The 23617-nt window shown below is 42.0% G+C and overlaps 1 protein-coding gene across 1 annotated transcript in view; it reads left to right on the top strand.

Moving 5' to 3' along the window:
- syt3 (synaptotagmin III) overlaps nt 1-23617 on the top strand; it is a 33472-nt gene continuing 9855 nt past the window's right edge. The window contains exons 1-8 of the mRNA XM_054607087.1: nt 1-140; nt 4939-5096; nt 7257-7675; nt 13106-13501; nt 15067-15175; nt 15934-16110; nt 20363-20489; nt 23190-23408. Of these exons, the coding sequence (XP_054463062.1) occupies nt 7525-7675; nt 13106-13501; nt 15067-15175; nt 15934-16110; nt 20363-20489; nt 23190-23408 (1179 nt within the window). The 5' untranslated portion in view covers nt 1-140; nt 4939-5096; nt 7257-7524. The remainder of the gene's footprint in view (nt 141-4938; nt 5097-7256; nt 7676-13105; nt 13502-15066; nt 15176-15933; nt 16111-20362; nt 20490-23189; nt 23409-23617) is intronic.

Here is a 23617-nt window from a genome sequence, read left to right as displayed (position 1 = left end):
GAGAGAGAGGGAGAGGAGGGGGTGGACAGAGAGAAAGAGGGCGGAATGCCCCTTTACAAGCGTCGCATCTGACTAAAGCAGCGGAGAGGCTCGTAAATCCTACATTGGACAGAAGAGACAGTGGTTTCTGCAACAGCAAGGTAAGACGATGCTGCCTTTGTTGAGACTTCCAGCAGCAGGGATTCTGTCCTCTTCAATCCACGGTGAGTGCGTCCATCGCAGCATCCCTCCTTTCATCCAGCATCCCTCCTTTCATCCAGCATCCCGCACTGGGGCTCTGCTGAATATGCCCTAAATCCAGCAGCATGTGTCTGTTTTCCATCAATATTTGATGTCTTTTATTTGTGCATCACCCAAGCTCTTCCATATTGCATTTTTGGCATTAGTAGTTATATATCCAGCATATAGTGGGATGCATGTTGTGGAGGCAGTGGAAGGCTTAATAGCCTATATAACATACACCAGGCTATTCAGCTGGATCCATCACAGCTATCCTCACTGGTTATAATGATTTAACTTTTTTTTTTTCCTCTCCAAGCAAACGTTTTTAGATGTAAGATGAACAGTCAGACGCACACAGACAGACAGGTTGACGTGCGTAAGACGTGCGTAATTCCCCCTCCACCCCACCCACAACCCCCCTACCATCAAAGGCACAGTTGCTCACCCCACAGAGGATGATATTTATGCAAATGGTCAAAAACCCAACCACTGAGACACACTGACTCACCGACTCTGACATAGCATTAGGTGAAAAATGAAGTGAGGGCGGCCTGCTGTGTGTGTGTGTGTGTGTGTGTGTGTGTGTGTGTGTGTGTGTGTGTGTGTGTGTGTGTGTGTGTGATTACAGTCCCTGTCTGTAAATAGGTCCCTCTCTGCAGCTCCACTGGCTGTGCAACGGACAGGAAGAGCAGCACCAATGTCCCAGGGTTCCTGGCGTGCCACTTGCTCTCTTATTTTCCCCATGCTGTACACTACTCAGACACTTGCAGCTCCAAGTGGCGGGAAGGTGTGAGCCTGAGCAGCAACCTTTGATACGTGTGAATGTGGGATACAAATAGGTAGAGATGGGATCAAACGTCAACGGGTGTTTGGCGGCGTGTTAAAGAGATAGATGCTCTGGAGCAGATATTAAGGTCTCCCACCTCATGTTACTCTTTTGCTGAAAGGGTGTCCAGGAGCTATTATAGGAACAACCTCAAAGCTGAGACTGGGCAAAGCTATTACCTCTAGTCAATAGACATTAATATCCCAACGCGCAATCTTGGCCTTATACAGCGCCGTCTCTGCCCCGACGAAACACAGTAGCGCTCCACTGGAGTAACCAAAAAGATGTGTTGTAGTAGCCATATCTGTTTACCCCTGTGCATCAATCTGTCACAGCCGAATGAGCAGAGAGGAGCGATGATAGCATTGTCTCAGGCAGACAACGCTACGGTCTTGAAAGGAAGTGATGCGAAACAAAAAGGCAGTATATGCCAGCGTCTGTGGAGAGAGGTCATGACCTCTATGAATCAGGGTTAGTCGTGACGAATGGCGGATGATCTAAGGGTACATGAATACATCGATTTGAGATGGTACACAACATGATACGGCCCAGCAGGGTACAGCAGAGCAGACAGCATCAAAGTCTGGAACAGAGAGGAGCGGGTCGCATGGCCAAGTCACCGGTCTGTAGAGTACAACAGACTGGAAATGACACAGTTTAGGAAAATACTTTCAATGCAAATATTGCTGTAAAAGTGCAGCAATTGGAGTGTGAAATTTGCTTAAAAATGAAAGCAAATTACATTAAAAATATCAATAACAAAAGCATTCAGGGCAAGGATGAGAGTTTCAATAAAAGATGACTTCCAGGTAAAAACAAAAGAAGGAGCGTGGCAGCAGATAGGGAGACTTGAAAGCAGGAGCAGTGAGATCCGACTGAAACATCCTATTAGGCATAACCAATGGATTAGTCTCTTTTGTCTACAGAAGCATTATGTTCTCATACAAAAAAGGGTCTGACTGTTCGCAGTTACATTTTGCAATTATGAATGTGTTCATTTTCTCCCCATAAAAATAGTTAGACATTTTTACCATAAACGGTAATTCCTGTTAGAGAGAGAAGGTGAGACTGAAAGAGACTTTTATTAAGTGAATAACGATAGGCTCTTAAACGTGCCTGATTGTTAGATGAACACTTAAATTAAATTCAGAAGAACCTCAAGGTACTACTGCTTCACTAATATTAATCCAGTTGCTTCTGAGCTCGAAAAACTCAAATTGTAGTTAATTCATATTTAAAGCATTTTATTCATTATAAATACACACAGAATGGAATCCCAAATGATGATATGGGGTTGCAACAGATCACAGGTTTGTGGTAAGCATCTGAAGGTCCTCTACTTCTTATTCAGCAGACAGCAGCGTTTCAAATGCCTTATCACTGTAATTCCCAAACCCAGCTGAGGTGTGTGATTCATCCCTCAGAGACAGATTGCACATACAGATCTCAGATACCCGTCGCACTCTCTAACATGATCCTTGTTACTGGAAAACCTGGCCCCTGGGCTTTTATCAAATTCACATTTGCCCTGCTCGAGGATTCTTTTTGTTGTAGTTTGTAGCTGTTTTTGGTGGATTTTTTTCTGAGCAAGGAGAACATTCACTGGAATCCTACTTTGTGGAGTGCAGAGCCAAAGAAATAAGAAATCCAATACAACCACCCAAAAAAGAGTGCATTCGATATGAGATTAATATTTATGGTGTATGCCCCAGCAATAGGAAATGTGAATACTGTGTCGACTTGTTTTATTCCTCACACTTTGGATGTGCTTCCTCACCCAAAATTTGTATTGCGGTTGTTGAATTTGTCTTTCTCAGCTGCCTCTGCACCTGCGGGCGGCTCCAAATCTGCCCTTCCAGTGCAAATACAAGAATGATCCCTTCATTATAAGGGGATACAAATATAAACGCCTCATCTGCTTTACGCCTATAAGCTAGATTGAGGATGTTACGGCTGGACTGAGTCATTAAAAATGAGACGTTTAACTGATGCTCTTATCCTCAGTGATTAACAGCAATGGCCAGCCAGGGGCTCAGTGTCTTACTCAAGGACACCTGAGTGGAGTTGAACTTGCAGCCTCTGTTATGTCCTTGAATTTGGGTTCGTATCCGTGACGCTGACTGGGTGTTTGATCCCTCATTCTGGTCCAACTGGCCTTTCCCCCCCAGATCTAGCTCATGATCTAATTGGCTGGCTTATCCCATGATTGGGCACTGACTCCAGTTCCCTTCTTCTTTCAGGTATGAGGTTGGACAATATCTCTGTATAATGATTCTCCTTTCTCTGTAGCGTAATTAGACTGTGACCTTGCATGCTGTCCTGTCTCCTCTGCCCAATCGGACAATGACCTTACTGGTCGACTGGTCTGTGTTGTGGTGTATTGGTTCCCTGATAGTATTGATCCCAGGCAGAACAGCAGTCAATGGAGCGTCTGTGGGAGGTTTAGTGTTGCTCTGTACACTACAGTAGGAATGTGCGATGATTTGTCAACATGTTTCTAAAGGCATATTTATCTGTGAATAATCAGCCTCTGTAAATATTTTGTTTGTTGAAAATTGCAATCCCAAACCCCTTCATTACCATTGTTGCTGTGTCACCACTCGCCGACAGCTTCCTATGTTTTTTTCTGCCCTTCTCTGCTCCTGTTTTATTTCTCCTCCCTCCTTATCTGTCTCGCCTCCAATTTAATGTCAGCATCTCTTATATCCCTCTCTCTCCGCCTCCCTCTTCCTCTGTCTTGCTACACAATCGTTCTCTCCGTCTGTCCGTCTCCTCCATTTCTTCCTTGCCCCTCCCTCCTTCCTGATGCTCTCACTGGCATTTGAGGCGGCCAGTTTTGTGCCAGACAGCCATTCCTCAGATTGAGATATCCTGGGTTTTAAAGTCACTCAGACAGATTTACCATCTTAATGGGAGAGAGTGGTTGGGGGGAGATGAGGAGAGGAGGGCTGGTGTAGGGGGTAAGGTCTGGATGGCGTTTTGATTCGCCAATTTCTGATTCATTTGCAATAGGCTGAGCTGAGATGGACAGATAGATAGACTCTGCATTGTCTGAGTTTCTTTTAGACTGACCGACTATCCTAATGTGACAATCAGCTTCTCAAAAGAGACAGGGACGGAGGGCGAACAAGGGAGAGAAAGTGTGTCCCTGTCTTCAAGAGGACAGGGAGAAAACTCTAAAGTGAGTGGAAGCATTTTGTGTTTCAGATCTTGTTCAGAGTGAAGTATGTCTTTGCCTAATGCGGTGATTGATTGATGGGTGGGAGACACATGGACACATAAGAAGTGCTTCGCTATGGAGGTGCCACTCAATGCACAAAGAGTGACGCTGACATTTCACAGAACAACATACATCAAATGATCAATAATCCTTCCCCTGTCCGACCAGGCACCTCGAGGCTTGAGAAATAGGTCCACTGCTTCACAAGGACAAAACAGCTCGGTGGAAAAGTGAGCTTACCTCTCACCATAAACATTGTTTTGCCATTTAATTATTTTCCAACAAAACCACAAAACATATTCAATATCAGGGATTTTCAACAGATCTGTATTATTAGGCACAACTTTGAATACATTCTCCTCAGTCTGAGTCTCTGGAGGCTCACAGACTGTGAGAAGCTGGAGTTTGGGCATTGACCTGCTTTTATTAAGACAGAATGAGTTCAAAAATAAAGACAGTATGCTACAGAAGTCTAGTTTCTCTTGGATAAAAGGACAAGGAGCACACACACCAGGCAGTCAGACTTAATATATCCGTAATTATACCTCCATCTCGTGTTTGAGGAGAGTTTGTATTCCTCTAAACTGTGGTGTGGTTTTTGCAGTTTATCCGTGTCCATCTTGTTGTGTCTCTTCATTTTATTGGCTGATTGATTCTAACTGTGTTTCAGGGGATGTTGGAGAGCTTCAAAAGGGTCTGCACAAATCCGACAGTGGGTTCAAATCTGATGCTGATGTGTTGGAGTGACCACGGAAACTGATGTGTTCTACCGACTCCAGTTTGACCTAGATGACTAAGAGCTCATCTCTATTCCCAACTTGATGTTAAGTAAGAGAACGGCACCTTCTGGTCTTTAAAACATTAGGGAAATAACAAGCTTAAGGTTATGTATGCACTGCAAGCATAACTCCGCAATCGTCAGCCAAATCTATTTGCAAAGACAATTTTACACGTAGAGTCTCCGCTTGAAAATTAAACATGGCCCAGAATCTCAAGAGTCAAATTCAATGAAGGTAAGACAAACAAACCATGGCTTTATGACTTTCTTAAAGGCACAAGTAGGATTTTCCTAAAATAAAAAAGTATAGACTATTATACTCTTATAGAAAAGAATCCCTCTCACTCATCACTGTGATCTTCTGATACCCTGCCTTGTTTTCTTATTTTTCTGTGTTTTTGGTCGTTGACCTCTATAAAAATTATTATATAAAAATGTCACAAACAGATCAAAATGAAACACGCACATATAGCAAGGCAAAATGGAAGGCACACAAAGCGAATGTGCCTTTTAAAGATAATGAAATGCTTTCATTTGAATTTTCAATACATTTAATACAATAGATCTATATTTGGCAATAGGTGGAATATGTTGAATAAATAAAAAAATAAAAATGAACTAAAAGAAACGTACCTTTGAAAAATAAAAGAGAAACCAATACTCAGTCTCCTTCCATCTTACAGTGTTTATAGTTCTTTCACAAATTTGTGTTTTAGACAGTTCACAATTATCTAAATTACTCTGTAATTACAGTAAATAGTGTTTTGCTCTGAAATACTACGTGAAGTTTCAGTATGGTTGACCCATTGGTCAGTTCTAGACACCGAAATCATCATGTATCCCCAGAACATCATTGACAGTAGGCCACCCTGCAATTAAGTATGCACCACGTTGAGTGAGTAAGCATATGGCATTATTCAAGCAATGGAAAATGAAATTAAGCGTATTCATGTATTATGGCCATATTAACATTCAGAAAGTAAAATATTAACTGTAATTCAATAATATGTAACGTGAAATAGTTGCTAGTACGAACAAGCTATGAACCAACACATCTGAACAGCAGCTCCACAAGGATTATAGCTGCTTTTTGAATAAATTCAAAATACTTTATTAGAATCTCAAGGAGAGATAAAGGCTCATTAGTTAACTGGTATCGTTCTCCTGGCCATACATCGACGGTATGGTGATTTTATTTCCCCAGGAGCCTCCTCATGCCATCCCTTTACAATGGAGGTAAAAGGTAATAAATGAGGGCCCTCGAAGCATTAAAAAAACATGATGTTTAAAAAATGCAACAGAAATGTGCCCTTGTAGAATTGATGCCCTTGTAAATGAGGATAATCCACACACCTCGCTGTCAACTGTGTTTTGGGGCAAGTAATTCCTACCAAACATTAAAAAATGTACTTAATAGTTCGGTTAGCCGTTATGTTGAAATCTTCCCCCCGGCCACCGTCAGCCCAATGACCAGGATTTCGATATATTCACGCAGGTATTTTTCAGCTGAACGCACCTCTTTAAAACTCGACAGAAACCAAATAAAAATCACCAAATGGTCTTGGTAAGTCTTGCCAGGGTTTCAACAATTACCAACTCTGGTTTGGTTGAAATAAATCCTTATTTAACTGAGTTAGATTAAATATACTGGCTCTACATGCTGTTCTTTCCAGCAGCCCAAACAGCCCTAGTTCTCTGGAGGCAGTCCATTTAATTACCAAAATAAAATGACAAACATGCTCCCAAAAAACAACCGGCGATGTTCTGAGCCAATTGCAGATATATTCTCCCCAATTGTCAAACCTTAACCAACAGTAAGGCCTTTGGTTTGTGGTCGCAGCACTGTGGCTAATAGCAATTTAAGATACATAGATTAGTAGTTTCCTGATAGTGAAGATGTGTTTTTTTTAATGACATGGCTGAACACAAATCTGCCAGACTTAATCATTTTGTTGTACTTGCAACAAGATCAAAATCTCCCACCTTTACACAATGCCAGTTGTCTAGTAACACTCTCTCATAGTGTGTATGCTAAAGGGATATTATGTAGCACAAGAGCCAATGATCTATCAGGGACACACAGATAGTTTTGGCATCAGTGTTCTCACTTTATGGGCAAGGTGACCAACCTGCCATAGACTGCCATTGATTTGTACACATTTATGTCCTTACACTGACTTTGCGAATTTCTCTCCCTTTATCTCCTCCAGGGAAAGGGGTGGATGTCGCTCAGTCATACATGGGCACATCAGTCTGGTCTTTGTGATCCAGACCAAGGCACCCTGCAGAGCCCCTTGTGTTCTTCCTTTAGTGCCGCTGCCCCCTCAGCTTCCTCCGCCTCCTCTATCTCAGTTCACACCTTGAAAAAGGTGGACGGGCCAAAACTCTACTTACCCTAGCGCCGTCCGTTAGGTGAGGGCGGCGAGGGCTGCGCTGTCATTGGCTGACTGCTGGTGAGAGTGCGATGCGGATAGGAGGATGTCGGGGGACTGGGATGAAGAACTGTGTAAGAAGGCAATGTTTCTGGTGGAGGAGCTCTGCTTCAACTCTCCGAGAGGTCACAGCCAGAGTGAACGCTGCCAGGAGTTCAGCTACCTGCTGAGCGGTAGCACCAGGCCGCTGGACACAGGTAACTGACACGCCGGGAGCTTATCATCAATCTGTTTTTCAAAGTCTGCACTTGTTCAAAAAGACAAAATATCATGAGTATGACGGAAGCTTTACTTCTGTTTGCTCTCAGAAGATTCAACAGTTTGTAACAAGACTGAAAGTCTGTCCTTGCGCTGGCAGCTCTGAGAGGCTGTAGGTTACTCTGAGCCAACGCAGGGGTCTATAAAAACACAAACTCCAGCTAAAGCTGACAAGGTTGTCATTCATTTGGCAGGTATTTGATCATGAACCAAAGTGTTCGACAATTATAATTTAGACCTGATGAAGGTGCTAGCTGAGAAGTCAGGGGACCACTAAAGTGATTACATTTCATACTGAGGGAGGCTTAAATATCTGTAAAAAATGTCCTGGCAATCGATCCAATAGTCAATTAAGGTGATCAAGATGAAGCTGAGCATATCTAATATCTATAAGCTCCACAGTACGGCTCGACCCTATCTGCTCAGGTAGACATTACTTCCCTATACCTTCGCACTGCAAGTAGTCGGTGCTTGAGCCCTAATAATGCTCTGAATATTGTATAGAGAACGTTCAAAGCAATATATCACCCAAAAGGTACCCTTGTCGTATCAAAGGCTTGTACAATTGATAGTTTTCTCCTTCAAAAAGAACAGAGAGTCTGTGGATTCATGCCAATTCATGTTCTCGCAAAGATAACAAGCTTTTAAAATGCAGAATAAAACCACTGCCTATGTGCTCAGTGTTTTTCTTCATTTAAAACTGCTACAATTGGCTTAGATTTTCAATGTGATATATATCCAAGCAGACCACAGCTGGTAATATATGAATGAGGGAACTCTGGACTTAATAGACACCTTTCAAGCCTACAGGAGTTCTTTGATACTTAAAAGATTTGGGGAATTGCTTTGAGGAACTGATCACCCACTCAAAAAGGAACTCTCTTAATACGGGCTCCAGTGAAGATTTTTACTCTCCCATTTTGGTCTGAATCAGGCTTTTACACCCAAGAACAAAAAATATACAAAGAATATTTTAAAAGTGGTATGTTTTGTCATTAAAGTGGTAAAAGAATATTGTCTCCAAATATTATCTTTCAAAATCTTCAGCAGAAATGTTTCATTATTACCTCAGCAATTGATGACACATACAGCAACATGACATGTTTTCTATTTTTACGGTCTGAGAAGGCAAATGTTAAGATCGGTGCTCATATTTAGAGATTGTTATAAGTTCTCACAACAAAACAAATGATGAAATAAAGTATTCATCTGCTGGATTCAAATGGCAACAGTTCAAGTTCATCCCATTTCTTTACGAGCCCCAAAAGAGTCTTATTAGAGTATTATTTTATGATTGTTATCTCAGAGCTGGTTTTCATAATAAAGAATGCTTCTCATTGAAGCATTAGGAAGTTCAATGCGCTGTTATGCAGATTAGCGTGGATATCTGCGGCTCATTATAGATTAGACAGGATGAGATTTGGATGGCTCTGTGAAGAAATGTCACACCGTGGTTTTTAGGCGTTGGCCCCCTTTGCTTACCAGCTGTGAGTTTTCGGTGTTTGCTGACGGAAGTCTCCAAACCCTCCGAGGATGGCGACCGCCGCAAGCTGTCAGCGAATGGCTTGTGTAAGCAGCGGAGATGTGTTTGATGTGGAGCAATGTACGACCCCCAGTGGGCTTGCATCAGTCCCTGATTGACAGGAAGCCTCTGCTCCTCTTCACGGTGCACTTCAGAGGCCTTCTACCCACCCACCTACCCACCCGCCGAATCGCTTTTCATGCTTCGTGGATTAGCGATAGATCTTTGGCAGGATCAGTGCTCATGAAGGTACAGCGACTGCCCTAAAGAGAGACAAATGGAGAAGAGATGCTTTGCCCCCGACATTCCTCATCCACGTTTGATCACAGCCGTGTCTTATCAGCGCATCCTGATCTGGCAACCACACACAACCTACTCTTCTGCCTCCTCGCTTTGTTTTTCCCCCTGCAGATCAATACATTAACCTTTCTTATCCTTAAAACCCTGCCCTCTTTAGGTTTTGCTCTCAATCATTGTCGTGATGTTTGCCTCCATCGCTCCTGGGCTCTCTCTCTCTCTCTCTACCATTGCCTGTATGGTTTCTACTCTTTCACACATGGCGTGGTAGTTGCATCGACTTTATCAACCCTCCTCCTTTCCTCCCCCTCCCCCGACCTCCTCTGAGGAAACGAAAAGGGAGAATAAACCCAGTCAGCTTATATGTCTGTTCAACACGTGCACCAATCTGTTTTCAACCCTCTCCTTGTCTTACCAGGCCCAGCCGGCCGTTCTGTGGTTTGGATCGTTTTTCATTTCACTCCATTCCCCTCCATCACCACTGTCCAGTTTTCTACTTCATCCCACCTTCCTTTGCCCTCGATTCGTCTCCTCCCGTTTCATCACTTTAAGCTTCTCCTGTCTCCTGATCTCCATCGTCACATTCTCTCCTTGCCTTGCTCTCTCCTCCTTCTTTCTCCCCCCCCCTTCCCATCCCTTGTTCCTCACTTCCCACCCTGTCTTGTTCACCGCCTCGACAGATCGATGTCCCCCTCCCCCATCCAACCCAACTCTGCGGCCCCCCAATCATATCTTTTTGAACAAGTGCTGATTAATGACATACACAGACTGATGAATAATTCACCAAAGACAGAGCAAGGAAGGAGAAGCAGAGGGGGGGGGCAGAGAAGGTAGGGGTGACGAACAAAGAGACAGTCGCTGAGGAGAAAGCATGCAGAGGCAGACAGCATGGGGAAAAAATGACAGCGAGGAATGAGGAGTGTTTTGAGGGGATTATATAGAGGAGCGAGTGGAAAAGAAAGAGAGGGTAGGGCTGCTGGAGACAGAAGGCCAACCAAAAAGATCTACCCCAGGGCAGGAGGATTGGCTGCTGTTGCCTTGTGTTCACTCATTTGCTCTCAGCCTGGTTGTCAGCCTGTTAAAGATAAAATTCCATTCACTTTTGTGTGATTTAACAGTGTTGATTGCTTTGTCATGCACGTAAAGACACTCTAAATTGAACTGAATTGAAGGAAAAGGAGTTTAAAGAAAAGGAGGCCCTTTTTTGGGCATCTTGTCGGGGGTTCAGGGAACATTTCCCTTTAAGACACTGCTGTTCTACGCTGAGGTGATGATTGGAAGGATTGTCTATGGCTGGCCCTCATCTGGACGGAGCCCAAGATGGCGAGAGGCAAACATTCCAGTTGGACGCTTTAAGATGGGGAAGCCTTCTCGGTTTGCTAAATCCGCACACTGTGTCGTAATGAGTCCTCTCGGTCTACTTACAACCTCTGAATATTCATGTTCAGTTCTGTGGGCCTATAGTGCATTTGGGCTGTGATTGGTCCTTTTTTCAAGACAGTCATCAGACCCAAAACATGCTATTTATAAAAAATGATTAATATTCATTGTAAATTTAGTTTATTTATTTATAAATATTCATGAAATATTTATAGGGTATTTATATATATGAATTTATTAATTTACATATCATAGGCTCCGACATGTGCAGATGTGCATTTCTAGACCATAAACAAAACTCCAAAAGTTCCCTATAGCTGAAGCTGGTGTGGACTCTCTGGTTTCTGTCTCTTTGATGGAGGTAGTGCTGGAGCTGTCCGGCTGTCTGGTGCTGAAATTGCGCTTTTTCTTTTATTCTGTTTACTTTTTCCCTCGGATGAGTCATACTCCACCCTCCCCACACACATCCTCTTCAGCCCCATATTTACAGCCCCCATATTTACCATCCCAGCCCCCCCCCAACACACACACACACACACACACACACACACACACACACACACACACACACACACACACACACACACACACACACACACACACACACACACACACACACACTTCCCACAAACACAATCCTTGAGCCACCACAGATTAAAAAACTCATAATCATGAGGAAATGAAGGATGACATTGCCTAGAAACTTCACTGTGGGTGTTTGACTTTAATTTTCTATCCCAGAAACTCACCCCCTATATCACCTCCAAGAATATCCCCTCTGCCAACGTTTGCCCCCATTTTAAGCACAGGATTTAAATGTGGGATATGAGCTTCAGGGGATGGTTGCATCAATTTACGCCTACAGCCGGTTCCCTCTCCTGCACTGTGATTTGTGATGTTTTTGGACGTTGTTGTGATGCTGGTTATGGCGTTCGTGTGTTGATTATGTAATGGCTTAGCGTTGATTAGTTGGGCATATTTATGATGTGATAATAAATAAATACAAGACATGTACACATGTAGTTGTTGTTTTTAGCCATGCTAGCAGCATGGGATGGATTATAATGATTTTTTTTTACACACATTCATTAGTCCCAGACAATGAATCCTACTGACTTTGGTGGTCCCCTGGCTTATTCCTCACATTTGTGGTTTTGCGTAAAATGTCCACTATTGGATTGGTTGAGGCTGACCAGATCCCAACAAACCAAATGTGGGACAGAGGGTATGTTTGTGTGGGACAGTGTGGGACCCAGCTTCACCCTGTTATAAGCAGTTTCCCCGTTGTCTTTGTTGTCTCTGCATTTTAATAATAAGAATAATAAGAATAATCAATCCTTTATTAGTCCCACAATGGGGAAATTACAATTCTCTCATTCAACCCATCCCGGAGGAGCAGTGGGCTGCTAAGGAGCGCCCGGGGAGCAACTGGGGGTTAGGTGTCTCGCTCAAGGACACCTCGGCATGTTGGCTGTGTTGGTTGCTTTTCTTTGTGCTAATTGCCATCAAATTCTCCCTAAATCTGCATAGCTTGAGACTTTGTGGTGACTCACAATTTGCAAACAGCCCCATGATGACAGCCTTCCCTGCTTTCCCCACAGCCATTGGATTAAAGACAGATTTAAAATGGTCTGTCCTGCAGTCATTTGAATTTTGTAGACCAGAGCCAAGCAAAATGGTGGACATCCGTCTCAATATGTGGGCTGTGGGACAAGGGAGGAAAATGCTGTGCAGTCTCTCATAAAGTGGGACACCTGCTCTAGATGGGTTGCCATTTACATCCCCCTCAGGATGAACTGTAATAACTTTGGTGATCCCCTTACTTTTCATCTAGCACCATCTTCAGGTCAATTTTTGTATTCGTTAATGTTTGATATTCTGGTTAATGACCAGTAAAACTATTGTCATTCTTATCATCTTTAGCTGTAGTTTGTGTTTACTGCTAATTAGCAGGTGTTTACAGTAAAGTGGTGAACGTGGCACTGTTGGCGTGATGTTTTCATTAAGCTCAAAGCACTGCTATGCCTCAGTATAGACTCAGAGAGCTGCTAGTTTAAATGCATACTTTAGATGATGACATTGAGGCTCCCTTTTGTGTGTTGAATCTTCTGTTTTTAATCTCCCAATTTGCTTGTCCCTCCCTCCCATGTCCTCCTCTGGTCCTCTGTAGAGATCTCTGTCAGTCTGCTGTCGGTCATCGTGACATTCTGCGGCATCGTCCTCCTCTCCGTCTCCCTTTTCGTCTCCTGGAAACTCTGCTGGCTGCCATGGAGGGACAAAGAGGGCGGAGGCCTGAGCCTGACATCGGGGTTGCTGCCTGGAAGTGCTGGTGTGGGAAGCCTCGGAGGCACCGGGGGCTCGTCACTCTTACCACCCCTGCTGCAGAGGAAGGAGGGCCACTCCTCGTCCTCCCTCTACCCCTCCCTGGGCCAGCAGGGCCAGCACCACCCTCATTTCTCTGACCTGGTGGGGCTGGAGAGGGGGGAGGTCGGAGGTGTGGTTGGGGGGCCACAGGAGACCCAGGAGCCGTCTTACCTGGACATGGACTCCTACCCCAACAATGCTGGTGAGAGAGGGAGCAAGTTCCCAGAGATTTGACTCCAATCCCAGTCTGACTGTTATTACAGTCAGACTGGGTAATTAAGACCGAGTAATGTAATGCCTCGGTCGATACCTACTCACTTAAAATACCCTCACATGGTACTGAATTTAATACTGAATCTTTTCTACATTTCGTAAAAGTAATTAATCTGTGCTGCACCAGTGTGATGAATACTGGCCATTATTGTATAAATAGCGTTTTCTTCAGTAGTGCTACATTCAAGGAATATTACTTTTTTTAATATTAAAGCCCTAATCTCTTATTTTGTTTATACAGGAGTCTGTGACTTTAAAATGGAGTTTCAATTCCATCTGTATTTTGTTTTAAAGGATTAATTTGTTATTTCTCAAAACAGCATACCATGCAGAGACATATCTGCCTTTTAAAGTCTCTTAAAGTACATACTCTGCTAACATGTTCACAGTTAGACATAATTGTCATGCAACTGGAGTCATGTCTCTGCCCATCTGATTAATAAAACTCTTATATTCACTTTTCTTTTAGCTCTGTTTTGGCCTCTTCAAAGCTGCCGAATCTATTTAGTTGCTAAATGTTCAACTTTCTGGCCCAGATAGTTTTATCAGAGCTTGTGTGCAGAAAACAGCTGCCTGACACCACTTAAGAAAGAGTTCATGTGGGAAGTGTAACTGAACCAAACAGTAATTAAACAAAAAACAATCAGCTCAAAAGCTTGCTCGAGCTGCCGAGGTGGCTCATATTCTGTGTGGGTTTGTTTCTACAAGCAACTCTTTAACATAACCAAAGATGTTATGATTTAATCTTCAGATATAGAAAAAACGATTACACAAATTCCCGCTGCAATAATTTTTTGATTGATCAATAAGTCGATCAACACAAAATTTAATATGATCTATTGTTAACTATTTTGATATCCAAATTCATTTTTAACTTGTATTCACGGTTTTATGATGTTTTATTAACCAGACACATTATAAATAATTGTTAGCTGCAGCCTTAACACAAATGCACATAAACATATTGATTCACTTAGCTGTAAGAGATCCTTCCCGGAAAGCTTATGAAGGTGAGCTCATCAGGAACTTAAATAAGCAGCATTTAGGAAGATATTCTTTTTTTTAAATAAGATACAAACTGTCATAATCCGACGTCCGAGATATGTTTAGGACCTGATTTTATGAACCAGCTATAGTAACAGCTCGACGTTTTCACTTTGCTGTTATTCATTCTGGCTGTCAACACTGGTGCAGGTTGTTGATCATTATCCACAGTCAAAGGTTTATGGCACTTCTTTCAAATCTCTATGTTACATGCCTGTCATGCTGGCTCATGTTCTGCTATTGTAAACATGTCTGCTCATTCCTTCCCCTTCTTGCTGCTGTTAATCACGCTCTGTTAAATCAATGTAATACAATCAATGCGATCAATGATACTCACACTGCATTACAAAAAAAAAGGTATTGATCTGAGCCGCTAATGAGGAGGGCCACAGTAGCAAAAAAGAGACATGTGAGTCATTGAGGATTGTTTCGTCCGTTTTGATCTGTTAGGAACTCTGAAGCTGAGTCAGACATCTCCAGATGTCCCTAACTCCGAGGTTGGAGCCCAGCCCCATAAAGACCTGCCCAACGCTCATTCCCAGCAGCAGGTCACCTCCCGGTCAGTACCAAGTTTATTAGTGTATGTGGGTTAAAAAGAGTGCATGTATTTTGTGTATTTTTCCAGTGTAATAGTTGCACGTTGTATGTATTTTGTTATTAAAAACTGGAGTGAACCTTAACCTCCAGGGATGGGTCATTAAAAGAAAATCAATTAAAGAACTCATGATTAAAAATAAGAACTTTTACCTTTGTTTTTGAGAGCACACTGATTTAGACCGTACATGTTGCACGATGTTGGCTTTAATCTTGCTCGCCTCTAATGAAGCCTTTTGAGGTCTGTAACTCATCCTAGATTTTGTTTTGAACATCTCCATATTAGTTTAATATGAAGTCGAAACTTTGAAAAACATATCTATTTTTAAACTGATTCTGATTATAGCTGTTTATCTAAAGCACAGCTGCATTTATTTCTGCACCATCATCCCACAACCAACCTTGATTTGATAACACTTAATATGATGCTTGCAGGTGTAAAAAAGGTGTGTACTTTTATGCAATTAAAAACAGTAGGTGAAATCCATTTAGATGGTTTACCCGCCGCTGCATCTCAGATTAAGCTGCTGAATCACAATGTTGCATAGAACCTTTGTGTGTGTGTGTGTGTGTGTGTGTGTGTGTGTGTGTGTGTGTGTGTGTGTGTGTGTGTGTGTGTGTGTGTGTGTGTGTGTGTGTGTGTGTGTGTGTGTGTGTGTGTGTGTGTGTGTGCTGCCCTCTTCACTTAATATTCACCCTCTGAGCTCTAATGTGTCTGTTTAGGCCCAAGCCTATGACTCACCAGCTCTCCAGTCCTGATTTCCACGGCGAGGAGAAGGAGCAGGTAACCAGCATCGGGCAGATCAAACCGGAGCTCTATAGGCCCAAGGGCGACCTGGGCGAAGGCAAACAGGGCGACAACTGTGGCAAGATCAGCTTCCTCCTGCGCTACGCCTTTAAGTAAGTCAGCGGGCTCACGTTGAAACAAATTTCTCGCTGTGTCAGGGTCCTTTTATTTAGACTTTTCACATGAATAAATCATTACCACAATACTTGAAAGATCTCACATTAAACCGTAAACAATGAGGCTGTTACATCATCACCAGGTTAATCTGATGAAGCTGCACCAGCATGCTGGGGGGGGCCCCATTGACTCTCACACCTAATGCTTTGATCAAAATAGAAGCTAAACGTTTCAATGGTTCTTCTTTTCCATGTCTAATGCTGCAGCACCAAACACACAGGCTGTTCTCATTCACTATACATACTTATACCTCCGAAAAATGAATCACTGTAATTCCTAAACGACCCACGTTAGCGTGAGCCAGTACGTGCAGGGCTGGGGAAAAGGAGGTCCGGTGACCCATCCATCCATCTGGACCTCCTCCGCATTGGGAGCAATCTACATAAGTAATAAGTAATGTAATAAACATGTTGATTTTAAGTAAGTAGTTTTGTTGCCTAAACAACCAGTTCTGCAGTGCAGGGGCTTGTGGACGTTAGTAGGAGGATTCATGAAAAATGAGAAGTACGTTTGCATCATACTAACTGAAACACAAAATACAGCTGAAAATACCATATTTTATGGCAATCCAGTAATAGTTGTTTGGATATTTTAGTCTGGACTAATGTGGTGAATCGGCTGACCGACATTAACATCCATCCTGGTAGAATGGCTAAGAGCAATAGATGAATAAATTAATACATCAGTTCTGCATCTGTGAATGCTTCCTTAAAAATGACCTCTGACCATTGTCTAAGTGGAACCACGAAAGTTGATCTCAGTCGCTATCAAACACACAGTCAGAAGGCTGCAAACAGATACTTCTTTGCTGAATTTCTTGATGGCACAGAACAGAGAGAGGGTGCACCTTGGGGAAACATCTTTCAGCGCGATTATCCTCTTCAGTAGACAGAAAGAAAACCTCCAACTCAAGTATGAAATTGAGTTTGAGACTGTGAGGAATAAATGGAGAAAAACAGCAGTCAACATACCATTAGCATTGGATGTGAAAGGCTACTAGTTGTTGTCTCGACTGCGGTCTCTTTTGTGTATGATAATGAAATGTGAGTGTTTAAAAATACAGAAGTGCCATTACATATAAGGGACAAAGTGTACTTTATGTACTGTGTGGCACAGATTGCTGTAGTTACGATCTTTTTGTTCCTTTGAGGATTCTTCGTTGAATATTCTCTACTGGAGAATTTAAGTAGATAATTGGTGGGTGCCATGCTGTGAGGACTGGGTAACCGGAGAGTATGATTATGAATTGTGTGCGTATTGTAAGTCGGGGTGGCTGTGGGTTGTGGGGAGGAGTGGGCTCAGCTTCTGCCCGTCCCCTACATGTAGAAACATTACAACACGCGAAAGTGCTGATGGTCAGAAAAGAAAGGGAGCGAGAGGCCGCTTCGGTCATGAATTATAAATGGCGAGCCACTTTAAACAGCAGCCCCTGTCAACGCATAATAACACCAGACTGTGTTTGGGCTGGCGCTACAGATACAGAGAATTAGCAGGGGAGTTGTAGGGACATGGAGGTTAATGATGAAAACCATTCACACGTCCCTTTTTTCCCCATTTATAAAGTCAGCGTGATAATTTATGTCATGCTGTAGTTCCCTGCCATTACACTTGATGGAAGTTGCTTTAGTGAGAGGAGTAGAAGAGAGGGAGTTACGGAGGAGTAAAGCAGAAAGGCACGGGCATGTTTGCAGATAGACACATGTCGAGGTGTGTTAGCACTGAAACCCTGATAACATTGGGATGTTAATGTGTGAAACCCAGCTGTTGGGGCGTAACAGTCAGAACAACAATGTCAATCTTCCACAGATCCTCTGGGAAAGCCATTTCTATTGACAATCCCATTAAAAGCTGACACATTTCCACTGTGGGAATAACAGCTAGCTTCCAGGCATTGTCTGCCAGGAATAAGGCCATGAGCTGACATAGGTATATTCTCTGCAGCATGCCTGGTGGATTGTGTGAAAAGCTTGGTGTGGGTTCAAGCTCAGGTTTTGCTCTGTTATACGACACAGTGCAGGAGAAATCTGCCACCTTGTTTTTGTAACAAACAACTAATATACAACATCGTTTTTTTTCTTCCTGTCATTTCCAGCTATTGCACATCTGAGCATTGCCGTGAGCCACACTGGCTAATCGCGGTCACCACCAACATCGTACTGAATTAAAGATCTTAGATGCATATTTAAATTGGTCACGGTTGTTCTTGTTAAAATATTTATCCGGCTGAGCTGGAAATGGAATTTCCCCCAGCCATTTGCCCTGTACATCATCTCCCTGATTTGATGTGATTGCAGAGTGGGCATGTTTATCCGATCGCCTTAATTGGATGTGATTCAGAGGTAAACATGTGTCCTGATTGGCCATGGTCGTATTGTCAACAAGCGTATCTTATTAGTGATTGGTACACGCTGACAGAGGATGTTGTAACTGCCAGGGTCACTGTTGGCGTTTGCTCCTCCGATCATTCCTCAGCTCCAAAGATCACGCTGCCCTCCTAAAGCAGTTAATGAAGCGCTGACACACTGGTTAACACGGGGAGACACAGTCTAACGAGGTCTGATTAAAGGCCTCCAAGCCGTCTTCATCTTCTTCTGGTAATTAAATACATAATGAACAGTGCGTGAGTCGCAGCAGTGGCTGTGGGTTGATCATTGAAATGTAAAAGGCCTGTGTACTATGTGTGCTCACGCGTGTATTTATGCTTGGATATATGTGTGTGCGTGACAAAGAAAGACTCCTGCTACAGCGTTAACATGCACATCAGTGGTTTGTTTATATGAGGACCAATAATGATATTTTGAGAGAAAATCTGCTGATCGTTAACTTTTTGTTTACCTATATTTGTTATTGTTAATTATCCCAGAAAGTACAGCAAAGGTATGCAATATATTCATCTTTTCATTTTAGCATTTTATTCTTGTCCCTGAAATAACACTTGAGTTTGACTTATCATTACCAAAGAGCTGAAACAAAAAGTTGATTGATTGGCCCAACGGGTGGTAAAACAATGATCTGCAAAAATGTTGATAATTGATGAGTTGTTTGTCCTAGCTTCTCACATTTGAATATTTGGTGCTTTTCCTTTTTTATACCAAAGTAATATGATTAACTTTGGGGTTCAGACTGTTAGTAGGACAACACAAGACAGCTTTAAGTTGTACCAGCTATACGTTACTAATATAACTGAAAATATAGATATAATTTACAGTGCTGGTTATAAGCGATACTGAATTGAACAGCATCCATCAGGCAACTTTTTACTGCATCAGAAAACATGAATAATCAGTTTGTGAGTGGTAGCCACATACAAACTTGAATTTTAGATTTTAGTGTTGGGGCTAAACCTTTGTTACAGCTTTTTTTCCTTCAAATAAATAAGTATAAGAAGCAGATTAAACAAATTTGTACCGTACCTGATGAAATCAAATGAAAACGCTTCATTATAATCATTCATGGTAAGGGCGTCCTTTAAGTCAGTGCTTTCTTTGCTCAAGACACTGTGAGATAAAGTCGTGTCTACTTGTGACCTATCACAACAGGTTGCAGATTATTAAATGTTTTGTAGTATTTGACAAGAATATATTAGAAAAAAATCCAACCAAAATAAAAATGAATTTGTGTAGAATAAGTAATCATCTTCGGCCCCTTAGATTCATCTCACCCCGAGTTTGGGAGCCGCTGCTTTAGAAATAAGACAACAACAAGAAATATATACAAAATGTCACAAAAGATGTATTCAGAGCTGCTGATACAGATAACAGAAGGGTTGGAATGGTATGGGTTAGGTGTCAGTGTGGATTCTGCTCTGTAATTGGGTTGAGAGTAGAATGAATGTTACTGTGTTGAAGGCCATTAATGAGACAGACTCTCTCTCGCCGGCTGTATATCTGTGCTTACATGTAACAACGCTGATAGTGCAACCATGATACAGCTGCAGGGATGACACACAAACACACAAACACACACATGCTATTTTGGTTGTTCCTAGCCTCAGAGACACGGCACCTCCCACACCAGTATGTGAGTAGAAATCCTGCAGGTGTGTGTGTGGGCTGATCCTGTCTGGGTCTCATAGATTATTTGTGTACATTTGTACGACCCCTTTATGTTTTTTTTTCTTCATGAGAATGTGAAAGTCTAACAGAGTTTCCTCTTTTGTTTGTGTGTGTTTGTGTATGTTTGTCTCAGTACGGAGCAATTGGTGGTGAAGATCCTGAAAGCTCTAGACCTGCCAGCCAAGGATGCCAATGGCTTCTCTGACCCATACGTAAAGATCTACCTACTGCCAGACAGGAAGAAGAAATACCAGACCAAGGTGACTCCCACTTCCGCCACACTCACCTGTATCCTGAGTGGAAACAGACATTCAAACATCATCGGGTCTGACTTGCTGTTTCCTGCTGCTCTGATGACCCAGCCTACTCATGGGGGAATCATTACAGTTTCACTAATGTAATCTAATCTAATCTTGGGCATAATTTATTCAGCATAATGTGCTTCAGACTATTACAGGGAACCGCATCTCAACTGCTGTGTGTTATTCTGGTATTTGAGGACACTGGAGTCAATATTTGAGTACATTTCAGGACATTCTGTACCAGGAAATGTACCCTTAGCCCTCAAAATATCCTCCTCCCTTCTAACTGATTCTATCAAGATCCATGAGCTCAGAAGCCTCACAAATGTGAGCTGTAGTTCTCTGTACTTTTGTGCAGTGTGAAAACGAATCTGTACCAGTTTGAAATGTCTCTCCTTTGGTTTCCCCCTTTGTGTGCCTGTCTCCTGTAGATCACATAAGCCCCATCAGCCATTGCAAAGAATGAATGCTTCAATAATTTGCATAATACTGCTCCCCTTTTGTTTAGAGTTTAGATGATTGTTTCATTTCACACACATGGAATTTTTACACCACTCATGTTTTGCTAGGCTTTTCTCCCTCCAATTAATTTCAAAAGGCAAACAGACTTTGTGTTTCTAGTTTCTAATTTTGGAGCTTTGTGTTTCGTGTTTCTAAAGGCACGGCGTCTCCATCGGCCGCATGTTTAATCCAAAGCTAACAAGTAATCGTCAAGTGCTAATAAGCCGGAGTGACAGACCCGCTCACACAGTGACAAAAGTTAAATTTGGAAAATTGAGTGTGTGTCGCATTTTAATTATCACCTGCTTTGTTGCATGACAGCATTTATATCAAATGCTTTCAATGCAAATAAATCCCACCAGTTAATCAACAAATAGTGAAAAAAATCACTTGGAGATTGAGGACAAATTTAAACGCTGTCTGCGATATGTTAAAACATGATGAGCAGGAAATGAATCTTCAGACGGTATTTTCCAATTTATTTTACGATCTATTTTATTTCACTCATTATAGACGTGATGGATGGAAGAAGTCAAAAAGAGGTGGAATAAGACTGGAATGAATACAGTAACCAGGAGTAATGTGTTGTAAATGTTTAAATGAAAAAAGGCTGTTCCCATTCCATGTTAGGAAACAAAATATTGAGCTCAATACACAGTTTTATATCTTTTATTTCATTTTAGCTGGTTTGATTTGATTCTTCATCCCTCGAGAAAAGGAAGAAACTCACTTTTCTCCCTCTTGCTGAGGAACAAGGTTAGACGGTGTGGTAGAGGTTAATTATGTGGCTCAAGGTCAAAGGCACGTATGGCAAATCAAAGCCCTCTAGAATATTCAGTGTCTTATTTTTGTTGGAATGTAGATCAATATTAAATACTGTTTCATGACATTTACATTTCTGTGTTTGCTACTTTCAGCGTGATTCATCCTACAGGCAGTTAATCAAAGCTTTTATATTCACAACAGCTCTCTGGTAGTTCTTCTGTGACGATAAAGAAACATTTGTTCACAGGAAGTGACTCCTTTTATGTTTCTAAGTTGTTTTTGAAAAAAGAGCTGGGTGGTTTGCAGGAGCAGAAAATGGACCAAAAAGGAAAACAAATAAACACTACTTGTCAAAACTTATAAAAGATTCAGTACAAGAAAGACCAAAGCAACAATATCTCAGTGCCCAAGATGTTATTTAAAAAATAAGAAAAAGATAAAAAACAAAAGTGGATCTGGTCGATAACTGCTTTTAGAAAATAGCTCTAGTTTTTGTGCCACTTAGATAAATCAGGTTCTATTTTCTTAATGTGAGACTTTTGCATTGATTGTTACGTTTGAGTCACCCAATCAAAAAAGCCACAGGACAAACTCCCGCAGCTCGTTTTACTGCGTTTAGTAAAGACATGTCCAGAATACTTAGTAATTCCCCTTTTCTATTGGTATAAAAGATATGTGGTTAGTTTGATTGGTGAAATAAACATGTATATTACTGGGCAGTGGATGGAATATTTTTCATACCAGCAAAATAGAACAGTCTTTGAGGATTCTGGACGCATCCTAAAAACATCATTACGTGTTGTCAAACTACCTGCTGTTTTTTTTTTAAATTATTTATCTTTAAAGAGGCCTTGACTCATGTCTGTGACTGGAATGCAATCATCATTGAAAAAGTCTCAAATGTAAAAATAATGCTTACATGAAAGGCACAAACTGGGTCAAAGCCAGAAAATAAATTCACTGCAAGTACTTGTACAGAGACAAATATTTTAGGAGAAGATGAGAGATCTGGCAATAAGGGCTTTACTGGGAAAAACAGGAAGAATGTAGAAACAGTGTTGATGCTTAAACTAAATTAAATATGGTTTAATTTAATTAATAATTATGACATATTGACAAATAATTCTGTTAGGAATTTTCTCCATGTGTAACTTTTTTGAGTTATACTTGCAGAGGCGAAAGCACCCTTACAGTGTTAGTCTGGGGTATGTGGGCTGTGAGAGAAAGTAGTCCCATCTTAGCAACCTTTTCACAGTAATTATACAGTTGTTACAGAGTCAAATAATATACTTGTACTAATTCTTGTGCACAAATTGGTGCCCCATACAAAGACGACAGTAGTATTTAATGTACATTTTAACCTAACTCTCTCTGTCTGTCTCTCCCTCTCAGGTCCACAGAAAGACCTTAAACCCAGTGTTCAATGAGACGTTTCAGTTCGGCGTGCCGCTGAGTGAGCTACATTCCAGAAAGCTGCATTTCTCTGTTTACGACTTCGACCGCTTCTCCAGACACGACCTGATCGGCCAGGTGGTGGTGGACAACCTGCTGGATTTCAGCGAGGGCAGCGGGGACAAACCCGTTTGGAGGGACATTGTGGAGGGCACCGCGGTAAGGACAAAGCTCTGCTGCAGAAATAAAGCAAAACGATCACATCCTTTTGGAGGAGATGCCCACGTTAGATGAGATAAAATGAAGTTATAATGAGCCTTGTAGCGAAATCCGCCTGTTGCAGATTCAAATGATGGGCTTGAGCAGTGGTAATATGATAGAACCAGGAATGGAGCTTATTAAACATGACACAAGTGACAATTTCAATT

Source organism: Anoplopoma fimbria, chromosome 11 (assembly GCF_027596085.1).
Source record: "Anoplopoma fimbria isolate UVic2021 breed Golden Eagle Sablefish chromosome 11, Afim_UVic_2022, whole genome shotgun sequence".
NCBI lineage: Eukaryota > Metazoa > Chordata > Actinopteri > Perciformes > Anoplopomatidae > Anoplopoma > Anoplopoma fimbria.
Note: the sequence above shows the minus strand (reverse complement) of the source record. Positions and strands in the feature narration are given on the sequence as shown.